The sequence below is a fragment of the Microplitis mediator genome, chromosome 7 (genome assembly GCF_029852145.1).
Source record: "Microplitis mediator isolate UGA2020A chromosome 7, iyMicMedi2.1, whole genome shotgun sequence".
NCBI classification, from domain to species: Eukaryota; Metazoa; Arthropoda; class Insecta; order Hymenoptera; family Braconidae; genus Microplitis; species Microplitis mediator.
The window spans coordinates 11,810,814-11,833,203 of record NC_079975.1 but is presented as its reverse complement, the minus strand read 5'-3'; the positions used below and the strand labels follow the sequence as shown (position 1 = coordinate 11,833,203).

The 22,390-nt window shown below is 30.2% G+C and overlaps 1 protein-coding gene across 1 annotated transcript in view; it reads right to left on the bottom strand.

Moving 5' to 3' along the window:
* The window catches only part of LOC130671063 (homeobox protein Hox-A1a), a 244,821-nt gene that overhangs the window by 207,227 nt on the left and 15,204 nt on the right, over nt 1-22,390 (bottom strand). Inside the window, exon 2 of the mRNA XM_057474753.1 lies at nt 3,677-3,934. Coding sequence (XP_057330736.1) covers nt 3,677-3,934 — 258 coding nt within the window. The remainder of the gene's footprint in view (nt 1-3,676; nt 3,935-22,390) is intronic.

Genomic DNA, 22,390 nt, shown 5'->3' with positions numbered 1-22,390 from the left:
TATATATATATATATATATATATATATATATATATATATATATATATATATATATATGTCGGAGATGAAAGAATAAAACGGGGTTTTCCAATAGGACGGGAAATTTCCAACAGTCGAGACTAGTTTTTATAGTAACAATTAAATAATAAAATTTAAGTTCTAGTTGTTTACAACTTAAGCAGATTATGTTTATTACGGGAGGCTTAGGCTCGCTGTGACATCTGTTCACCAAACGTAGCCACGGTCACAGGATGGGTATAGTAAGACACAGAGGACAAGATAGTAAGATAATATGAGACGGTTGTCCTTCTTTGAATATTTTGACAAAAAGGTTTTTAACGAAAAGTACAGAGTTTGGTACTAGTTGAGTTAGTTAGTTCTGATTGAGCATTCGTTGTGTGAGTACAAGTTTTCCTGTCGACCGTGGATTCGTTCTCGAGCCTAGTTTACCGTAGTATTTGTAAATTATTCGATCAGGTTTTATTTGGATATTATTGGACTGTCGTGTATTGCAATTATTATAATTCCCTGCGTAATCAATTATTGCATTTAATTAGTATTTAGTGTATTTTGATATTTGTGCGATACTATCTTTATTCTTTTACTTGTCTAAGTATCGTTATTTATGAACAATACTTTTAATATTAAATCATTGTGTTGCATAATTAATATTCGTTCATATTTTAAATAAAAATAAGAGATATTAGTATTGAGACCAATACTCGGGATAACGCCCGAGGTTGTAATGACTTTCCGACGTATATATATATATATATATATATATATATATATATATATATATATATATATATATATATATATATATATTGTAACGGGTTTTTCACCACCGGGGATCTACCGGAGTGAAGTCCGACTACACTTACGATTATTGGCAACCTAGTTCAAAAATTATTAAGTTGGGCGCCAGGTGATTTTATAATCACCAAATAAACAATTATCAAAACTGTCGGCTTAGGGTGGCGGATCGAGGAAAGGTCAGGCACTTAAGATTACGATAAATAATTGATCAGAATTAAACACAGTAAGTAGTCGTATATTAATCAGAAAACTAATTGATCGTTATCACAAAAAAAAAAATGTCGGTTACAAACAAAATATAAATTTGCCGGTGTCGGCTTGACTCGATGTAAACAAAACAAAATTTCTCGTAGTTGATCAGAAAACAAATCAGTTCATTGCTCAAAAAACCACAGTCGGTTGACGAAATTAACATAGTCTTATTTTATTTTTCACAAAGAATACTTAACGCATGACGTCAGAGTATTGTAAACGGAAAGACTCTACTGCCGTACGAATGAGACACGGATAATCCGTAATTCTCAAAATTGCTCGATGAAATAAAATAAAATATAAAATAATATTTTATTTCGGTAATGCGTTGAATTGCACTATCATACCGATTACACGTAATTAATTATTTCATTAATTAATTGTTATCGCACTTTACTGGTTAATTAACAAATCGGTTGTACACTTTGTTCAGTTTTGGGCTGAGGCTTCGGCTCGTTCACTTGTTCACGAACTCGGTTATTGTCGGTCGAAATTAATTGTCGCGAATTATTGTTTGTTGATCAAACCCGGATTGATCTTACATGTCGTAATTCAAATTGTTCAAACGTCGGAATCGAAGAATGTTCATTTGGTCGGGTCGAATTGTTCGAATAAAAAAAAACGTGGCCGATCCGTTCGGCGTCTATCCCGGATCTCTCGTTTCAATCCAAGCGTTGGATCGATTGCAAGGTCGAAGTCGGAATTTTTCATCATAGGTGTCACCAGAATTGGCTCACCGGATAACGATTCATTATCTTCAAATAATTTAAAATTTCGGGTCGATGTCGAATTTTCCTCATGTTACAATATATATATATATATATATATATATATATATATATATATATATATATATATATATATATATATATATAACGCAGTTTTGAGGACATGATTACGTCTACAATTCTTATCTGATCTTAATGGAATTTTTTACACTTATTCTAAAGGCGATTATCTTGATCAAATTCGAAGATAAGCTAAATCGGTCGATTAGTTTTGAAGTGATGGCTGTTTGAAAGAAATCTACTAAAAGAGAGTGATATTAAAAAAACTCGATTTTTTATTTATTCTCATAATTGTTATATCAAAACATTTTACATCCGAGTTGAAAGTGATGATTTTTTTCAAAATTACATTTTCTTTAAAAAGAAGTACGGTGCATTACGTCAGAGAAGTGATTAAAAAAAATTTAGAAAAGGATTCATCATTCTAGCTAAATTCCAAAATTTTTTGCTATTTTCAAGCTTGAAGAGAGCTTTTCAAGCTTTTCAAACTGAAAAAAGTTTTGTACTGATAGATAGTAAAAACATGGTCGATCCTGCTAACTAAACCATGAATTTTTTCTTGCTTTTAAGTTATTAAAGTTGAAACCACGAGTATACTACCCAATTAAAAAAATTCCATAGAATTCAATAGAATCTTATAAGTTCTCATAAAAATTGTATGACAATGAATGAGTCCTATGAGAATGTACAAAAGTTAAGTGTAGGCTTTATACACATACACGGAGAGAAATTTATAGTAACAATTACAATATATTATGGTAATAGTTCCCATAATGCATGGTAACCGATTTTTTTGAAATGTTGATTATAGGAATGGCAACCATATATATTATGGTAATCATTCCCATAATCATGAGTATAATTCCTATATGGTATTGGAATAGTTGCTATGGAATTATGGTAATGGTTACCATAATATTATGGTAACGTTTACCATAATATAATGGGAATGATTACCATAATATATAGGGTTTATTCCCATATGCACTTAGGAATCGTTACAATGTGGTTATAGAATCGGTTCCTATTTTCTAATGGGAACTATTCCTATGAGTATGGTAATCATTACCATAATTCTATTGCCATGCGATATGGGAATTGTTCCCATACTTATCGGAACTTTTCCCAGAAAGTATGGGCCTATATCCCATAATTCCTAGTAATCATTACCATAACGGTATGGGATGATATTTCATAAACGTACTAGGAACGGTTACCATAAATTTCTCTCCGTGTAGCAATGAGAATCTATCTTTTTTTTCAACAGAGTGTGTGTGTGTGTACTCGTCAAAAATTCTGAGTTTTACTTAGGGTATGTATGTATGTGTTTAAAATGATTAAATTTTACAATATTCTGAAAATCCGTGATAATCTATTCATGTAAAATTTAGTCGACATAAAGTATAACCAATCGAAAATAATTTATATATTTAGGTGGTATCGTTATTTTGCCAATCTGAGCATGAAGACATTTTTTCAACAGATGATATTTCCGCGTACGCACTTGTTGCTTGCGTGTGTTCATTGAAGCTATAGAAACGCATTCAATAAGCTTGTATAGCAAGGACGCTTTTTGACCATTTTTAATGCTTATAAATAATGCACACTTAAGTCTTAATGCTGTAATGAACTTGCTAGACCTTACACAACCTGGGCTACAAGTTTACATTTATATTCTGTATGTAACTGATATTGACCAATAGCTAATTCACACGGACAAATATTAAGTGTAATATATTCATTTATTAATATTTATATCAGTTCAGATTCATTTTCACCATACAGTTATTTAATTATTTATCAAAACGAATGCTTACTAGTGAGATAAGGTCCTCGACAAGCCAATAACTGGAGGGTGTGATGTGCATGAGCTGTGAAGTGATGTTGTGTCGGCCCAGTTGGGTGACTCGGATGTGTTGGATGATGAGGGTGATATGCTGTTGGTCTTGCGATGGGCTTTGCAATTCCTGCTGTATAGTTAACTTGAATTGGTGGAGATCCTTGGAGATTGTGGGAATAAGCTGTTGTAGTTGCCGTCGGAATTCCACCTGCTTGTTGTAGTGTCTGAAAATTTTCTGCAAGTAGTAAAATTGTATGATCAGAATATAAAGTAAGTTACATTTATTGAGAACAAAATTCTATAAGCTTTTTAATTCACTCTCTCATATGTTCTGATTTAAGCCTCTATCAGTAGAAATAGCTTAAACTGTGTCGGAATGAAGTTGAGAGCTAATAGTACATAAAGTTATGTAAGTTTTGGGAGTCAAATACGAATTCGATTATTCACAGCGATTTGAAAAATAAATTTACAATCAATTTTGATGGCGTTTAATGAAAATTGAATACGTATTTTACTGAACGCATATTATTGGAAATGAGTAACTTTTAATAGTAGAAGATCATAAAATATATTATTTTCAATCGTTCTCAGCTTACATAGTGCATAAATTATAATTTCTGGACTTACTTAAAAATTATAATGGTAGCAAACTTGAAAGTTGCAAAGTTAAAGAATTACCCTTAAATGATTATACCAGACTCAATCGTTTTATGGTACTTCGATTATAGGCATTTATGAATGAATCTTGTACAAATATTCTCGTGAAATTGGGAAATATTTTAGTTATGATTCTATAACACTTTACTAGCTTACAAATGCAATATCATTAATAAGTAACATACTGTAAAGAATAAAAGTCATTTAATTAATTTTTAACTGATGAATTTTCTATCACAACAAAACGGCGTCGCAAATTTAAAAATATAAAATTTGAAATGTCTTTACCGGAATCTACTCATTTTTTTAAAACTAATCTTGAACAAAAAGTCAACAGATTGCTTAGTCAATAATTGATTTTTAATTTCTAATTTTAACATAAAAAAGATCTCTTTTCAAGCTCGAAATCAGCGTACAATTTTGAAGTTAGCCTACCAAATCAACCACTCTACATTTTTAACTTCCTGCCAAAAAAACTAAAAATTGAAAAAAAAAATGGAAGTTATTTGTTTTAATTCGATTTTCGAAAACTAAATTTTACGTAAATCTTGACGTTTTGAGATCTTTGAAAGCTTTTCTGACTATTTTTAAAATGATGTCTGAGCGAATGTATATACGTACACGGAAAAAACAATATGGTACTGGCTACCATCCCGGATTACACTCAGTTACATCCGACGTAAAAAAAAAATTTTAGATAGTACTCAGATAATCTAGATTTTATTATTGATTATCAGTTTTATAAGATCTATTCATTATTTTTTATGTATAATGTTTAATTAAAATGAAAGAATATACGATGGAATAAAAAATCTTATGTTCTACTGTAGAAATGTAGACGCTGAAAATAAAAAAAATAAAAAATTTACATTTGAGGCACTCAAATTAATGATGAATGTCAGTACGATGTCATTTAAATCATAAATGGAAGAATCTTTAATGAAATTCAGTCGAACCTTTAAAACAAACTAAATTTTTAAAAAATCTGAAAAAGGTCTAACCCCACGGCCAGCCCCGAAACTTGCAGCTGTTTTCGAGCTCCTTGAACTCAAGGAGTTCGGAAACATTATTGTCAATACATTTTTCAGCTATTCAAGCTCAAAAATAGTAATAACGCATATTCCATTGCAAAAATTCGAGTAATAAAGAATAACAAAAAAAAAAAATAATGAAGTCAATCGTTTTTTCAACTTCCTGCTGAGAAAATAAAAAATTTTTCAAAATTGGGGAAGTTATTGGTTTCGTTCCGATTTTCGAAAATCGAATTTCTATTAGATCTTAACATTTTGAGGTTCTAAGATGTTATTCTGACTAATTTCAAGATGATGTCTGAGTGTATGTATGTATGTACGTATGTACGTACGTAAGTATGTAAATACCTGTATCTTTTGAACGGATGAACCGATTTTGATTTTCAAGATGGCATTCGACGCGGTTTGTCAATATCTAAAAGTGGTGAAAAATTGAAATCGATCGGTATAGTGCGTTTGAAGATATTCCAAAAATAAAACTTTTTAAAAAATGTTTTTTTTTTGATAACTTCTAATGTGCTCGATGGATTGATTCCAAAATCAACTGGGCTCTAAAACTTCTTTTTTTTCGAAAACAATGACATACAAAAGTATTTTCGAGCTCAAAGAACTCGAAAATGTATTTACAACAATGTTTTCAACAATGCTGATTAAATTTTAGAATCAATCCATCGAGTTCATTACAAGTTATCCAAAAGAAAATATTTTTGAAAAAATTCCATTTTTGAAATATCTCCAGACGTACCGGGCCAATCCTGCTCAATTTCTCACAAGTTATTGGAATTAATGAGCCGCTTCGAACGCGACCTCAAAAAGCCAAATCGGTACATCCAGTCCAAAGTTACAGAATATTTACATAAATACGTCCGTACATACACTTGGGCATTATCTTGAAATTAGTAAGAATAGCTTCTTTGAACCTCAAAACGTCACGATCTGTTAGAAATTCGATTTTCGAAATTCAATCCGAAACCCATAACTTCCTTTCTTTTTGAAAATTTTCAATTTTTTTAGCGGGAAGTTAAAAAAATATATAATGATAGACTTTTTTTTTTTAAAATCATATAGTAGTGAACAAGATTTCACTATCGATAGATAGTTTCAAGTTAAAAGTTACAATAATTATATTCAACAAAAAAGTATAAGCTGACAGTTGGTTTAGTTTTTTTTATAGGGGATGCTGATAGTACATACATGAGTGAAACAGATAGTATATGTATAGAAAACAGAGTGAGATGTATACGAATGAAAATGGGAAAAAAAATCTGGGCGTCAGTTGGCCCTGCGGGCCAGCCCCATAACTTCCCGCTGTTTTCGAGCTAACGAAGCTTAAAAACATCACTGTGAATGTATTTTCGAGCTCGACGAGCTCGAAAATGCTATTACATGCAATCGTTTTTTTATGAGCTTTTTAAGCTCTAACAAGTTACGTTTTATGCTAGAGTTTGAAAAGTTAAGACTCGAAAATCATTAATGAAGAAGCAGCTTTTAAATTTTTTTATCGATTATGTTCTCTGAAATAAATGTATTGAGGCAGAAATCAATGTCAGTGATCAAAATCAAGATTTGAATGAGTTTTGACTTAGGTCAGAGCAATATATATATCGAATATCCGAGAAAAACATTAAAGACTGGGTTTTTTCAATTTTTTGCTGACAATATGATTAAAACTAAAGAACAAGTTATATGACATCATCTAATGATCGAAAGAGACTATTAAGAGAAAGCGGTGGTATGATTTCAGACACATTTTAGCACATTATATTTTGATTTATCCGGAAAAAATAACAAAATGTTATTTTTTTAACTTTTCAGCGCCGATATCATTTGAACTAATAAACCAATTTTGACGTTTGAGGTGGCAATCGGGGCGTTTTCTTGAATTCTAGAGCTGATTAAAATTTGAAAACGATCGGTTCAACCGTTTCGAAGATATTTGGAAAAACCCGATTTTCACCATTTCTTTCTCCAACGATATCTCTCGAACGTATTAACCGATTGAGATGATTAAGGTGGCAATCGATGCGTTTTATTGAATTCTAGAGCTGATTAAATTTTAAAATTGATCGAATGAGTCACTTCAAAGATAATCGAAAAAAACCGGTTTTTACCATTTCTTTCTTTAACGATATCTCTTGAACAAATTAACCGATTGAGATGGTTGTGGTCGCATTCGACGCGGCTTATAAAGTTCTAGAGCTGGATAGATTTTGAAGTCGATCGTTCAACTCGTTTCTGAGGAATCAATAAAAAACAAAAACAAAATTTTTTTTTTCGTAATTCGCCAATATTTTCGAGTATACTCGATCAAATGATCTGAAATTTTCAGAAAAGTTGACGGCCAACAAGCTCTTCTGATTGTTACCTTAAACATCCAAATCGGTTCATTAGTTAAAAAGTTACAAAGAGTTTACACACACACACACACACACACACACACACACACACACACACACACACACACACACACACACATACACATACATAAACTCGGACATCATTCTGAAAATAGTAAGAATAGCTTCCTAGGACCTCAAAACGTCGACATCTGATGAAAACTTGATTTTCAAAAATCGGGGTCAAAACAATAACTTCCCGAATTTGTGAAAATTTACAATTTTCTTAGCGGGAAGTCAAAAAGACAGAAAGACTTATCGGCTGCCCAATTTCAAAACACAGTAACTGACAAAAATAAAATTTTTGAAATATGCAGTGAATCATGTCCACAAGACTTCACTGGAACTAAAAATACTAAAAAATTTGTTCCTTACTGTCTTTTGAAATTGAGTGGACGTTACGGACAATAAATTTGAAGAAAAAATCTCAGTAGATTCATCGATTTTTATTGATATCTTTCAAATGGAAAAGAGTTGCTTGCTAATATTTAATAGGGTTCATCCCAAGGATGAATGAGAATTTCTACAACAATAGTTAGGTTTATTCATTGTTCGCGACGGCGTAAATCCAGGTGACTCACAGACATACTCCACATGGAAATGTACATATGCGGAAAAAATATGCAAACATATATGTGTTTTATATATCACATATATTCCTTATTAAAAGAAGCGATTTAAAACGATTTGTAATATTAAATTCTCATAATAAAGGTGATTCAATGGTATCCAAAGTATTCGAAAGCATTACAAAATATTAAACAATTTTTTTTTCTAATCGTTTTAAATCGCTTCTTTTAATAAGGGTCTAAAATATATGTTACTTATATGAAACATATATTCAGACTTATTTTTTTGCGCTAAAATATATTTAAGTTACATAAAAAAATATATATTTCGATTATTGTAAAATATATAATTACGTATCCACATATGTATATTTAGACATTCATATAAAAATGTAGAGGTCATATAATATGCATACATTAAGTACATACACTACAAATCCAAGTGTTTAACTCAGTGTGTTAAAATAAAACACGTTAGTGTTTTCTGCAACTTAAGCGCTTAGAAGTAAAACGGTATAAACGTTTAAACAATCGCATAAATCATTACAAGTGTTTTAAAGGTTCGCGTAACACACTTAAGTGTTTAATCCGAAAACGTTTCATCCGTTTAAAGAAAAAAACACTTCTACCTTCTACCACTTTTTCAGAAAAAACGTTCAATCTAAAAAACATGTATATTATAAAACGCTTAAATTTCTTAAACAGTTTAAAAAAATTCTATCAATTTTGTCAATCGACAAATGATGCAAATAAAAATTTCAAAATATAAAAGTGAAATGATTTTCAAATATATTTATGCATTACGATATAGATGTATCAAAACGTATTTTTTTGTTTTAACAATAAAATTTTACAAATGATTGAACTCGGTTCATATCATCCAATGAATTCTAAACGATCATAATTTATTATTGAAATAAATGTTAGATTTTTAATTTTAAACGACGATAGAGATATTCTTGAACTAATACATTTTTTATATCTTCAAAGTTAACATGGGAAAAAAATTTTATTTTTTTTTATTTTTCTAGCTCGGCATTCGCACGTCATATGAATAAGTCCATAGCATATTATTGTAGAGAACCGATCGCTCTACAAAAAAGGTCTCCTATCATTTTTTGATAAATCCATCCATTCGAAAATTATCGGAGCTGGAAGTCAAATCTATAATAAATTTTCAGATCTTTTTACTTTTCCAGCAAAACTATCAGACTTATCAAAAAATGTTACAGGATCTTTTTTATAGACAATTTTATTTCCTACGAATTAATTTGAATAAAGTTCATTCGAATTCCGCATTGTTTTCTAGTTATTTTCATTTTAATCTTAGGCCATACATTACTAAATGTACTATCATATATGTTAATGTATGATCTGCATCTTTACGATGCGCGCGCACAGGGTTTATACAAAAACTAAATGTTGAAGTTGCTACATACACAACACGTGTTTTACAAGTGCGAATTGTATATGTGCTTAATAATTATATTCAGGATACTGAATCACTATAGTGATTTAAATTGAACATTTTGATAAATATTATTTACTACTTATTTGTAAATATTAGTGAAGAAAATTGTGCTTATATACTTTTTCAAGTGTTCCAATATAATTAAGGTTAACTATCCGTATGTATCATTTATTGATATAAATTATTATATTATTATTTAATCTAATTTCTACTAAATATTATTAAATTATTAATTTAAAATATTTATTATTGATTATTTAATATTTAAAAAATAAATATAAAAAATTATAAAAATATATTCAAATATACGTAAGACATAACCTGAAAAAAACGTAACGTTGTACAATTCAGGAAAAATAAATAAATAAATAAATATTTTAAAAATAAATCAATAAATTTAACACAAAATTTGTGATAAAAATTACAATCGATTATTAAATTAAAATAATAAATATTTAAAATTAATAATCTAATAATATTTTGTATAAAGTACATATATAATATAAATTGATTATTCTCTAAATTTAATATTTTTTATAAATAATTAAATATTAAATACTAATGAAAATTAAATATTTAATTAAATTATTAATTTTTAATATTAATTTCTCTACAATAAAATTTGCTCATCAACCTAAGATTCTGTTATTGTAGATTTTATGACTATTAATGGTACTATTCAATCTCTATTCCAGTTCTTAATATGGATAAAACAAATGCGGAAATTTGTAAGGACTGTCACAATTGGAAGATGCTATGGCAGTAATATGGACATAATTTAAAAATAACATTCGAACAATATTATAAAATTTATGTTACACTTAATGGAAGAAAATAAATATTTATTTTTTAATTTTTCAAATTTGAACTAATTTTTATTGAATGTGTTGACGATCTTTTTCTAGTTCTTTTATTATTTTATTGTAATTAATTATTTGTATTATACTGTATATTTTCAGATTCTGAATGATTTTTATAACTCAATAAATAACCAGTTATTTTAAAGTTACTTCTATGGTTTCTAATTTTTTTCAAGTGTAAACATTTTTTAGAGCTTTTTTTTTGGACAAAAATACAAATATATTTTTAATTTATACTAAATTCCATTTCTACTATTATGCTGAATGTGTGATACAATAATTATCTAAATCTTCTGATAATAAGAATATTATTCCAGGATATGACAACAATCAATAACGACTTTTATTCAAAGGCAACTATTATTTTTAATATTAGAAATATTATTATAAAAATTTCATTGATTGTACTTTAATGGAAAAATTATTATTTTTATTTTAAAAATATTTATATCATTAATTAATGACACTAAACACTTAAAGTGTGTATTGATGCCTAAACACTTTAAGTGCCTTATTATCTAAAACACTTTATGTGTGTTAAAATTAAACGTTTAAAGTGTTTACTACACTTTAAACACTAAAAAGTGTTTAGTAAGTGACTACAAGTATTTAAACGCTTAAAGTGTTTTTAAACAAAACACTTGGACTTGCAGTGCAGATAGTAACAATGTGTAATAATATATTTTAGGAAATATTTATATCTGCTTGGATAAAAATTGTAAATTTTCCTATATTACTTAGATATTCGTGCATAGTTAGACTAAAAAGTCTGTATTTAATGTCTTTTTCATAGTAAAAGCCCGAAAGTTCAACGATTCAGGAGCCTTAGCTGTCTCTAAATATTATTATTGTATCTGACCAAAAATGGCGACATATAGTCACACAGCTTCAATTATAGTCATACATTCGTGGATATCCGTATATCTGCTTGGATTTAAATTCTTATATATAGTTGGATCTGAGTAGATATAACTACATATGCTTATATCTAACAAGATCTAACATATAGATTCGTATATATGTTAACATATATGTCGACATAAACACGGAAAAAAAATTTTCGCAATTTTCACGATTTTTTTATGGTACTTTTCATTGTATAAAATTGTAACGCTGGACCAGACACTCCAAATAATAGTTTTTACTATATACTATCGTAAATCAGGGTCGCCAGAAAATTTTTGTCCGAGCCGGCCCATCTATGATCAAAAGTATCGAAATATTTTGACAAGTCGCCCAATCATTTTCAATTTTGAAATATTTCTATCAGCTCACAGACTATTCTTTATAAGCCAATAACAGTACACTATAATTTACCGCATAAATTGAAATTAACTTTTTAAAAAGTATTTTTGTAATTTTTTTTTTTTTTTTGTAGTGAGTTTGTATGACATTTTTAGGAGAAATTTAATGAAAAAATAATCTTAATCAATATTTTTATTAATTTTTTGCAAATTATTATTATTTTCTACTGCAAAAAGCAGAACATCGCTATGCAGTTTTTATTTAATATTAAATAAATACACATTTTTCTATCTGATTGTTAAGCAGATAATAACAATTTACTTTCAACAGTTGCGATGAAATTATCACGCGCGTTTAAATTTATTCTTTTTTTTTTTTTTTAAATAAAATTATTATTCACAATCAAGATCGCAACGAACTAAACTGAGATTAAATAAATGAAATGTTTGAATGTAAGCGTCCATAATAAAAACAATGTTTACATATAAACATACATATTGATTTGAAATGAAGTTTGATTAAAGTCATTGGGAAATGGAAATTAAAATATATTTACAAATAATGATTAAGATTTTTCTCAATGTTGAAACATTAAAATTCGCCTAGATTGCGACTTGTACCTTAAACTTTAATTTAGTAGCAAATACATAGAAAAAATCTGTTTATCGGTTCACCCTGCGGGCTAGCCCCAAAACTTCCCGCTGTTTTTGAGCTCCTTGAGCTCGAAAACATTGTTGTGGATAAATTTTCGAGCTCGAAAATACTTTTGTGTGCCATTGATTTCGAAAAAAACCGATTTTAGCATTTCTTTCTCCCACGATATCTCAAGAACGAATTGACCGATTTTGATGGTTGAGGTGGCATTCGACGCGGCTTACAAAGCTTCAGAGCCCAGTCGATTTTGAAATCAATCCATCGAGCACATTGAAAGTTATAAAAAAAAAACACTTTTGAAAAAATTTTATTTTTGGAATATCTCTGAACGAGCCGTACCGATCAAGCTCAATTTTCTTACAGCTTCAATATATTGACAAGCCGCGTCGAATAACACCTTAAAGTTCAAAATCGGTTCATCCGTTCAAAAGATACAGGTATTTACATACGTACATACGTACGTACATACATACATACATACACTCAAACATCATCGTGAAATTAGTCAGAATAGCTTCCTAGGACCTCAAAACGTCGACATCTGATGGAAATTCGATTTTCGTAAATCGGACCGAAACCAATAACTTCCTGAATTTTTGAAAATTTCCAATTATCTTAGCGGGAAGTTAAAAATCACCTAATTCGCGATAAGTAGCCCAATCTGGCAACCCTGATCTATAGCCCGAGATGATCCCAATCGGGTAATCCCTATTGGGCACCAATTGGGTACACCCTACAGAAACTTTAGGCCAACCCAATAAAATCCTAATTAAATCCCAACATACAAAAAATTTACTTATTCCATTATTTCTCAATCGGGTAAGCCCAACAGCAAGTTATTAATTCTGACGTTGAGTCATCCCACCAAGTTCCCAAAAATATCCTAATTGAGCAAACCCATTATTGAGTCACTAATTTCAGCATGGGTTTTCCCAACATCCCTAGTAGCTATCTTAGTCAAAATCTGGAAATCACAGTATATATATATATATTCAATATTTCGCTGTATTGTCCTTGACTTGCTCAAGATTTGCACCAGAACATCAACATTGCCATTAGGGATGTTCTCAATCCTATCCCAAGCGGATAAACCCGATCGCAATTTTTTTATTTTAATGTTGGGCTCCCCGATATGTTTCCAATCATATCCCAATAGGGATAACCCTATCGGGCTTCTATACCCAATGGGGTCCTAATGTATGCTTGGGGATAACTTCTAGTCAGGTATTCAATATATCTTACAATATTTTTTGCATTGAATGGTAAGAAAGAGTGTCTTTTATAGTTAAAAAAGTACACGATATTAAATTTAATTTTTTAACTAACCTACAATAATATTTAATCGTATCAACAGGAAATGAATTCCTGAATTATTTCTGATACAAAAGATTATTAAATAATAATAGCAAACAATTAATATGATTTAATTGATTTTTATAATAATTTAAAATTATTTTGATTGTTTTCAACATGAAGGATACTCAGTAAAAATAACTAGCGTTTCAAGTTGTTATTATTTATGAGATTCTCTATTATTTACGATTTATTTGTTGGTCATCAAAATGCTGTTGTGTACCAAAAAGTCTAAAGAAAAATATTGGACGCGTTTAAAAATAATAAAATAATAGTGATAAACGGGCGTAGCCAGAGATATTATCCTGAAGATTTTAAGTGGTAACAATAGTACTCTATTGTACTTATGTGCCCTATAAAATACTCATCGGGTTTTATCGTTGTTTTGCTAACCAATGAACAGACTTTATACGCTTAAAGTTCAAGCCTGAGCGGAAACATTGAATACAAATTCTTTCTTTCTACTCATCACTCTAATAAAACTCTCTTATATGCGATGTTATTACAGTTGTTGCTCATACAAAAAGAATTTCTCATGAAGAACCTGCTTTACATTTTACTAATTTTTACACGTAGTATATATATTGTATGATACTTCTCACAATCTTAATATGTTATTTATATCGAACACTATCACAATCAAAATATAGGATCCCTTCTACCTAATACAAATAATACCACAAGAATACAGTGTATTTTGATTTCAACATGACCAATATCACAAGACCTTCATATGATCCGTAGTATGAACGTGTTAGGTACACGGAAAAAAAAAAATCTGGAATAGTTACAGAATAAAATGTAAAAACAAGCCCGTCATATTCAAAATTACAAAAGTAAAAATGTATATTGTAATTTTTAAATTTTATCCAGTAAAAAATTAGTTGCAAGTTAAGCAGCAATATTTACAGTTTGAAAATGTAAATCGAACGAAATAAAATATAAAATAATTATTACCTTTTGTTCACAGAAAGTTCTTTTCTTTAAAAATCATTTATTCCTCTTTAAAACTGTCAAAATCACCATTTAACCGTTATGTGAAAATTCAAGTACCAACTAAAGAAATTTGTTGAGTGGTTCGATAAGATTTACAGTGCGGGCAATCAATTATGAACCTTAATGTAGAAAATGGAACTATTACATCTCACACTGTGATTTTTAAAACTTCTGTATTAAGTATCATCAATGCCTTAGCAATCACGAACTTTTACTATTTAAAATATAAAAATAGTAAAACGACATTTTTAAATATCGTTAATAAGTTTCATAAAATTAAAAATTTACTTTTTTAAGTTTTGCAGTTTGACAACCATTCATGAAAGATTGAAAATTGGCAATTTGTGTTTCAACTCCATGAAATCACTTGCATTGGATTTTGTAAGTTTTCCATTTTACATGTTAAAATTTTAGACTGTATACGGTCGTATACCACGGCCATTAGCTGAATATAAGAAAATAATAATCCTACTCAATTGTCAGTAAATATTTTTGAAGTAGTATATGTGAGTGCACGTTTCACTTAGCCAATACTCATGCCTCAATATTAGAGATTATAGTAATAAGAGTCTTCTGTTTCACGGGCGTCTTATGTGAAGTAATTATTCCACGTGGAGTTGTCTAGTAAAGTGTAAAGTTGTCCAATATTGTGAATGTTAATAATTGAATGATTATTTTCGGTAAGCGAATAAATTTTATTTACAATTTGCTTGTTTATTAATAATTTAATTTTTGTTTTCTTATTTTGTATTGATTTTAATAGTTGTCAATCCAAAAAGAAAATTGAAAGGGTGGTAATGATTTATTTTTTTTTCATTGTTGGTTATGTTTAAGGATTTTGTAACTTCTTTTATTTATCGTAATCTATTTATTCTGAAACTATTATCACAATGGATAATAACTATCATGATGATACCTTCGGCAATACTAATCAAGCGTCTTACAGTAAATTAACCCCTGTTGCATCAGGTTCGCTACGATGCAGAAACTTCTTTTATGCTGGCCATGGTAATCATAACGCTGGATTCGTTTTTTAAGTATGTTTTGTCTTGGTTAAAGTGTTTTTTTTTTTTTTTAAAGCTTTTACATTTCTGTAGTAATAATTATACAATACATGAATTAGCAAACATTCGATATTATTCCGTATTAACTAAACAAATAATATATTTATAAATTGAATATTAACATTAATGCATGAAATAAATTCTGTGATTTTTAACTTCCCGCTAAGAAAATTGTAAATTTTCAAAAATTCGGGAAGTTATTGGTTTCGGTCCGATTTACGAAAATCGAATTTCCATCAGATGTCGACGTTTTGAGGTCCTAGGAAGCTATTCTGACTAATTTCACGATGATGCTTGAGTGTATGTATGTATGTATGTACGTACGTATGTACGTATGTAAATACCTGTATCTTTTGAACGGATGAACCGATTTTGAACTTTAAGGTGTTATTCGACGCGGCTTGTCAATATCTTGAAGCTGTAAGAAAATTGAGCTTGATCGGTAGGGCTCGTTCAGAGATATTCCAAAAATAAAATTTTTTCAAAAGTGTTTTTTTTTTTATAACTTTCAATTTGCTCGATGGATTGATTTCAAAATCGACTGGGCTCTGAAGCTTTGTAAGCCGCGTCGAATGCCACCTCAACCATCAAAATCGGTTCATTCGTTCAAGAGAAACCGTTGTCGAAAGAATTAAAAAAAAAAAAAATTTTTATTTTTCCTGAAATATCTCAAAAACGACTCGATAAATCGAATCCAAAATTTGATCAGCTTTAGAACTTGACAAAACGCGTTGATTGCTGCCTCAACCATCAAAATCGGTTAATTCGTTCGCGAGATATCGTGGGAGAAAGAAATGCTAAAAAATGGTTTTTTACAAAACAATGGCATACAAAAGTATTTGCGAGCTCGAAGAGCTCGAAAATGTATTTACAATAGTGTTTTCGTGCTCAACGAGCTCGAAAACAGCGGGAAGTTTTGGGGCTGGCCCGCAGAATCAACTGACAGACCGATTTTTTTATGTGCATCATCGATATAATTTTTAAAAATATTCTATGTGTGCTATCACATGTTCGCTATTTTTAATATCATTTAATTTTACGATTAATATTTTGTATCACTATTGATGAGGATAAGCTATCCAACAGCATAATTATTTAAATAAATGTTTATTTAATTTATAGAATTAAAAATAACTGAAAATTCATATGTTGAAACGTTAAAATTTATATTCCGTAGTGGGTTCTATCACTATTAAAAGTATATTATTTAAAGGAATAAACACAAATATTACTAACTGAAAATGTAAAATTTACAATTTATACACGGAAAGAAAATTATGGAAGCTGTTCCCATAATTTTGTGAAATTTTTTCCTATACCATCATAGGAATTACGACCATAAATTATGGAAGCAGTTCCTATAATTATAGGAATTTCGCCCATAATTATAGGAATGTTTCCCATAATTATAGGAATAGTTCCTATAATTATGGGAATGATACCCATAACGTTATAGGAATGGTTCCTCTAATTATAGGAATGGTCCCTATAATTTATAGGAATACTTTCTATAATATTATGGGAATCATTCCAATAATATATAGGAACTATTCCTATAAATTATAGAAACCATTCCCATAAATTATAGAAACCATTCCCATAAGATTATAGGAATGGTTCCTATAATAGTATGAGAACTATTCCCACAATATTATAGGAATGGTTCCCATAATGGTAAAGGAATAGTTCCTATACCATTATGGGAATCATTCCTATAATATTATGGGAATAGTTTCCATAATATTATAGGAACCATTCCTATAATATTATGGGAATGGTTCCCATACTATTATGAAAAAATTAATTTAAAGAAAAGTGTGGTAATCACTTTTACAATACACAGAAATATTATTGAACATAAAAACAAAAATTCAAACATTGAAAAAAAAATTTGTATTCGGCAAAAACATTAAAATTCTTAACAAATTTTTTTTTTTTTTAATAAATTCAGCGTTGAAGAAGCTTAATTTGAATCTCTCCATATCATGAGGGAAATTTCTACACTATTTTGCAAAATAAATTTTTATGATATTATGTCCCGACTAGAATTTCTTCCTGATTTGCCTGAAGTACCATAGGGACCTTATCGGGTTAATATAAGGTTTGCCTTATTAGAGCAAACCCGACAAGTTCCTTGTCAGGACCTCATCAGGATATCCTTATTCAAAAAAAAGTTATTTGCCACCGGGTCAACCTGACAAGTTCCTGATCAGGACCTCGTCAGGATATCCTTATTCAAAGAAAAGTTATTTGCTATCGGGTCAACCTGACAAGTTCCTGATCAGGACCTCGTCAAAATATCTCTATTCAAAAAAAAGTTATTTGCCACCGGGTCAACCTGACAAGTTCCTGATCAGGACCTCGCCAGGATATCTCTATTAAAAAAAAAGTTATTTGCAATCGGGTCAACCTGACGAGTTCCTGGTCAGGACCTCGTCAGGATATCTCTATTTAAAAAAATCGGTCTGTCAGTTGACCCTGCGGGCCAGCCCCAAAACTTCCCGCTGTTTTCGAGCTCAAGAACCTCGAAAACATTATTGTGAATACAATTTCGAGCTCGAAAATACGTTTGTGTGCTGTTGTTTTCGAAAAAAAACGTTTTTCACCATTTTTTCTCCAACGATATCTCTCAAACGAATAAACTGATTGAGACGCTGAGGTGGCAATCGACGCGTTTTATCAAGTTCTAAAGCTGATCGAATTTTGAATTCGACTTATCGAGTCGTTTTTGAGATATTTCAAAAAAAATAAAAAATAAATTTTTTTTTTAATTCTTTCGACAACGGTTTCTCTTGAACGAATGAACCGATTTTGATGGTTGAGGTGGCATTCGACGCGGCTTATGAAGCTCTAGAGCTCAGTCCATTTTGGAATCAATCCATCGAGCACATTGAAAGTTATCAAAAAATCACTTTTGAAAAAATTTTATTTTTGGAATATCTCTGAACGAGCCCTACCGATCAAGCTCAATTTTCTTTCAGCTTCAAGATATTGACAAGCCGCCTCGAATGACACCTTAAAGTTCAAAATCGGTTCATCTGTTCAAAAGATACAGGTATTTACATACGTACGTACGTACGTACGTACATACATACACTCGGATATCATCTTAAAATTAGTCAGAATAGTTTCCTAGGACCTCAAAACGTCGACTTCTGATGGAAATTCAATTTTCGTAAATCGGACCGAAACCAATAACTTCCCGAATTTTTGAAAATTTACAATTTTCTTAGCGGGAAGTTAAAAAAATTATTTGTTATCGGGTCAACCTGACGCGTTCCTGATCAGGGCCTCGTCAGGATATTCTTATTAAAAAAAAATTTACTTACCATCGGGTCAACCCGACGAGTTCCAGTTCAGGACCTTATCTGGATATCATTGTTCAAAAAAAAGTTATCCCATCTCTTTAAATATTTCATTTACAGGGTAAAAATGAAAAAAAGTACAAAAGAATATAATATAAAAATCACGTCAATCATTGTAGCACAGATTTTTCATTCTTCATCAGTTATTCTTTGACATCATAATGAATATTATATTTACACTTTCAAGATCACTTGTGTATGTTAGCCCAGTGGATAGCATCGATGACTTTGAATCGAAAGGTCGCAGGTTCGAGCCCAGCAGTTATCGGGATTTTTTCATCAATAAAAAATATGTTTACTTCCTCTAATTAATGCTCTCAATACAATAGATAACATTCTCGATCGAATTAAAATTCTCTTATTTTTTTTTTTGCAATTTAATATTTTTTTTAAAATAATTACTAATAAAATAATCCTGATAAGGATTTGATGAGGATATCCTGGTAAGGATCTGATAAGGCAATCCTGATAAGGACGTGATGAGGATATCCTGGTAAGGCAATCCCGATAAGGACCTCATGGGTCTTAAGCGTTACATCCATATCAGGATCCTCGCCAGGATACCCTGATCGGGACCTTATTTGAAATAAGGTTAACCCGATAAGGACCTCGTCAGGCCCTTATGAAAAATTCTAGTCGGGTGGGAATGGTTCCCATAACACTATGGGAAAAGTTCCCATAATGATATGAGAATGGTTCCCATAATATTATGGGATTGGTTCCCATATTGGTATAGGAACTATTCCCATACTATTATAGGAACTATTCCCATATCATTATGGGAACTATTCCCATAATGCATAGCAAAACTTCCCATAATTCTCTTTCCGTGTAGTTGCAATATCGTTATTTTGTGAAACAAGTTTGTAAAATTTCACGTAAAACTTGCTGAGAAAAACTGTAAGTTCTAAAGATTTTTGAATGATACTTTGATAATTTTCATTAAACATTACAGAGTGAGAAAGTAAATTTAATACATTTTCAAACTGTAATGTTTCACATTAAAATGTAAAACTTACTGCGCGGCGCCAAACTGTAACTTTTACATAAACCGTTTCGTTTATGAAGCGCCGCGTTACTATTTGAAAATGTAATAAATGCTCGTTCGAACAGCAATCATTTCTGTTTTCCTTTTTCCGTGTATAAAAACAATAAAATCTCTTTAATCTATTAAACGAATTTCATATATTACTATATGGAGAACTATCAAAGATTTCTGCAATATAAGCAAAAATAACTTAGTATTCATGGTTTAATAGCATCTTTCTGTACCTTTTGTCTTTTTGTAAAAATCACTCAATGAAAAAGTTCTGAAAGAAGTTGAGCACAAAATAAAACCGCTATAATTTAGTGTTAATTGAAAACAAGTTAAAAGACATGAAATTTGGAATACGTGTAGACATAAAGTAGAATTTATGTGATAAAGTTAATTATGTAACAAAAAACCATAAAGTTCCCTACGGAAATTACAACTTCTTCATTCAGTAAATTTATATACGTAATATAAAAGATTTCTCAAAACGTGGCTTCACCCTGTCATATTTTAGATTAATTATTACCCAAATAAAGCTTAAGGTAAGAGACCCGATACCCGATCAGGGAACTAGTACCTGATCACTCATGTGTTTGCATATCTGTGTTTGCTAAATTTTACTAAATATAGATATACAAATAGATGGAGTAATCATGTACTAGTTCTCTGATTAGGTACTAGGCTTTTTACCTTATAAGAAATAAACTCAAGTTTTTAAAACTGCCCTTTTACCGTGAGACCAATAGTTGCTGAGATATCGATAATCAAAGACAAAAAGATCCTATTCCATATATAGACCGATATCTCTGCAACAAATTGTCCTACAGAGACAACAAAAAAAGCAAATAGTAGCTGAATAAATTTGCTAACTGAACTTTACATTGGTTTGTTAAGAAAAAAATTTCCCCCGCCCGTAGACTCAATAAATGAATTACCTTTTTTGTAACCGAGCTCAAGGAGTTCAAAAACATAATTATCAATACAAACGGAAAAAAAATTCCAGTTCAATTTACGATGGTAACATCGTAATTTGTCCTATTGATTATTATAGTGGTGGAATATACCTTTGAAATCATAATTTTTACGATGTAGCATTGGAAATTTCATTTAAGAATTAATACTTCAGACAAATAATACTAAGTCTCAAGCTCTTTAGTATACATTACAATGTGAACATAGTAAAATTTGACCAGAAATTAAAAAAAAAAGAATAAAGTAATAATCGTTCGGGAGTTGGACTCGGACTTGGATCACTCGGCCATAGAAGGGCCTACGAGATTTTGTTGTTTTTAAGATCCATATGAACGATTTGAATAAACAGTTATAAGTCACAAGAGCGCCTCTTACGGAGGATGCAGATACTACACTGGTCACAGAAATTAAAGGATAGAAAAAAAATCCGAAATTTTTAGGTGATTTTCAACATGCTGTAACTCGGTGAAAAATGGTCGTATAAAAAAAATAAAAAAAGCAAATTGTAGCCTCAAGTTTCTAGTTTTCAGATCTGGACCTCAAAATCTTTTATCATATACGGTTCCGGAGTAATCATAAGAAAACCAACGAAAAAAAAATTTTCAAAATTTTTGCTGGTCTTTCAATACCTCTATGGGCAACAATAAATTTTTTTTAATAATCCGACTGTCTGACTTTTCTAGGAAATTTTATGCCCTTTAATTTGGTGGCCTGAAAAAGTCTCTACGACGATTTGGCGCCGAGTTATCATTGATCAAAGCAAAAAAGTCCATTTTGGTTTTGATAATCAATAACTCCGGATGTATTGGTCGTACAGAGAATGGAAGCAGGGTTTTGAAAACTGGAAAACATTCTCTATAAGGGAAAATTAGTGGTATTTGATAGAAAAATTTTTTTTAATGCGATATTGTTTAGTAAAAAACAGGTCAAAATTCACAAATTCAAGGATATTCGGAAATCTTGCTATAACTTTGGATATAACGGATGAACAAAAGATATCTTCGTCTTTTTTTTAACCTCAACGT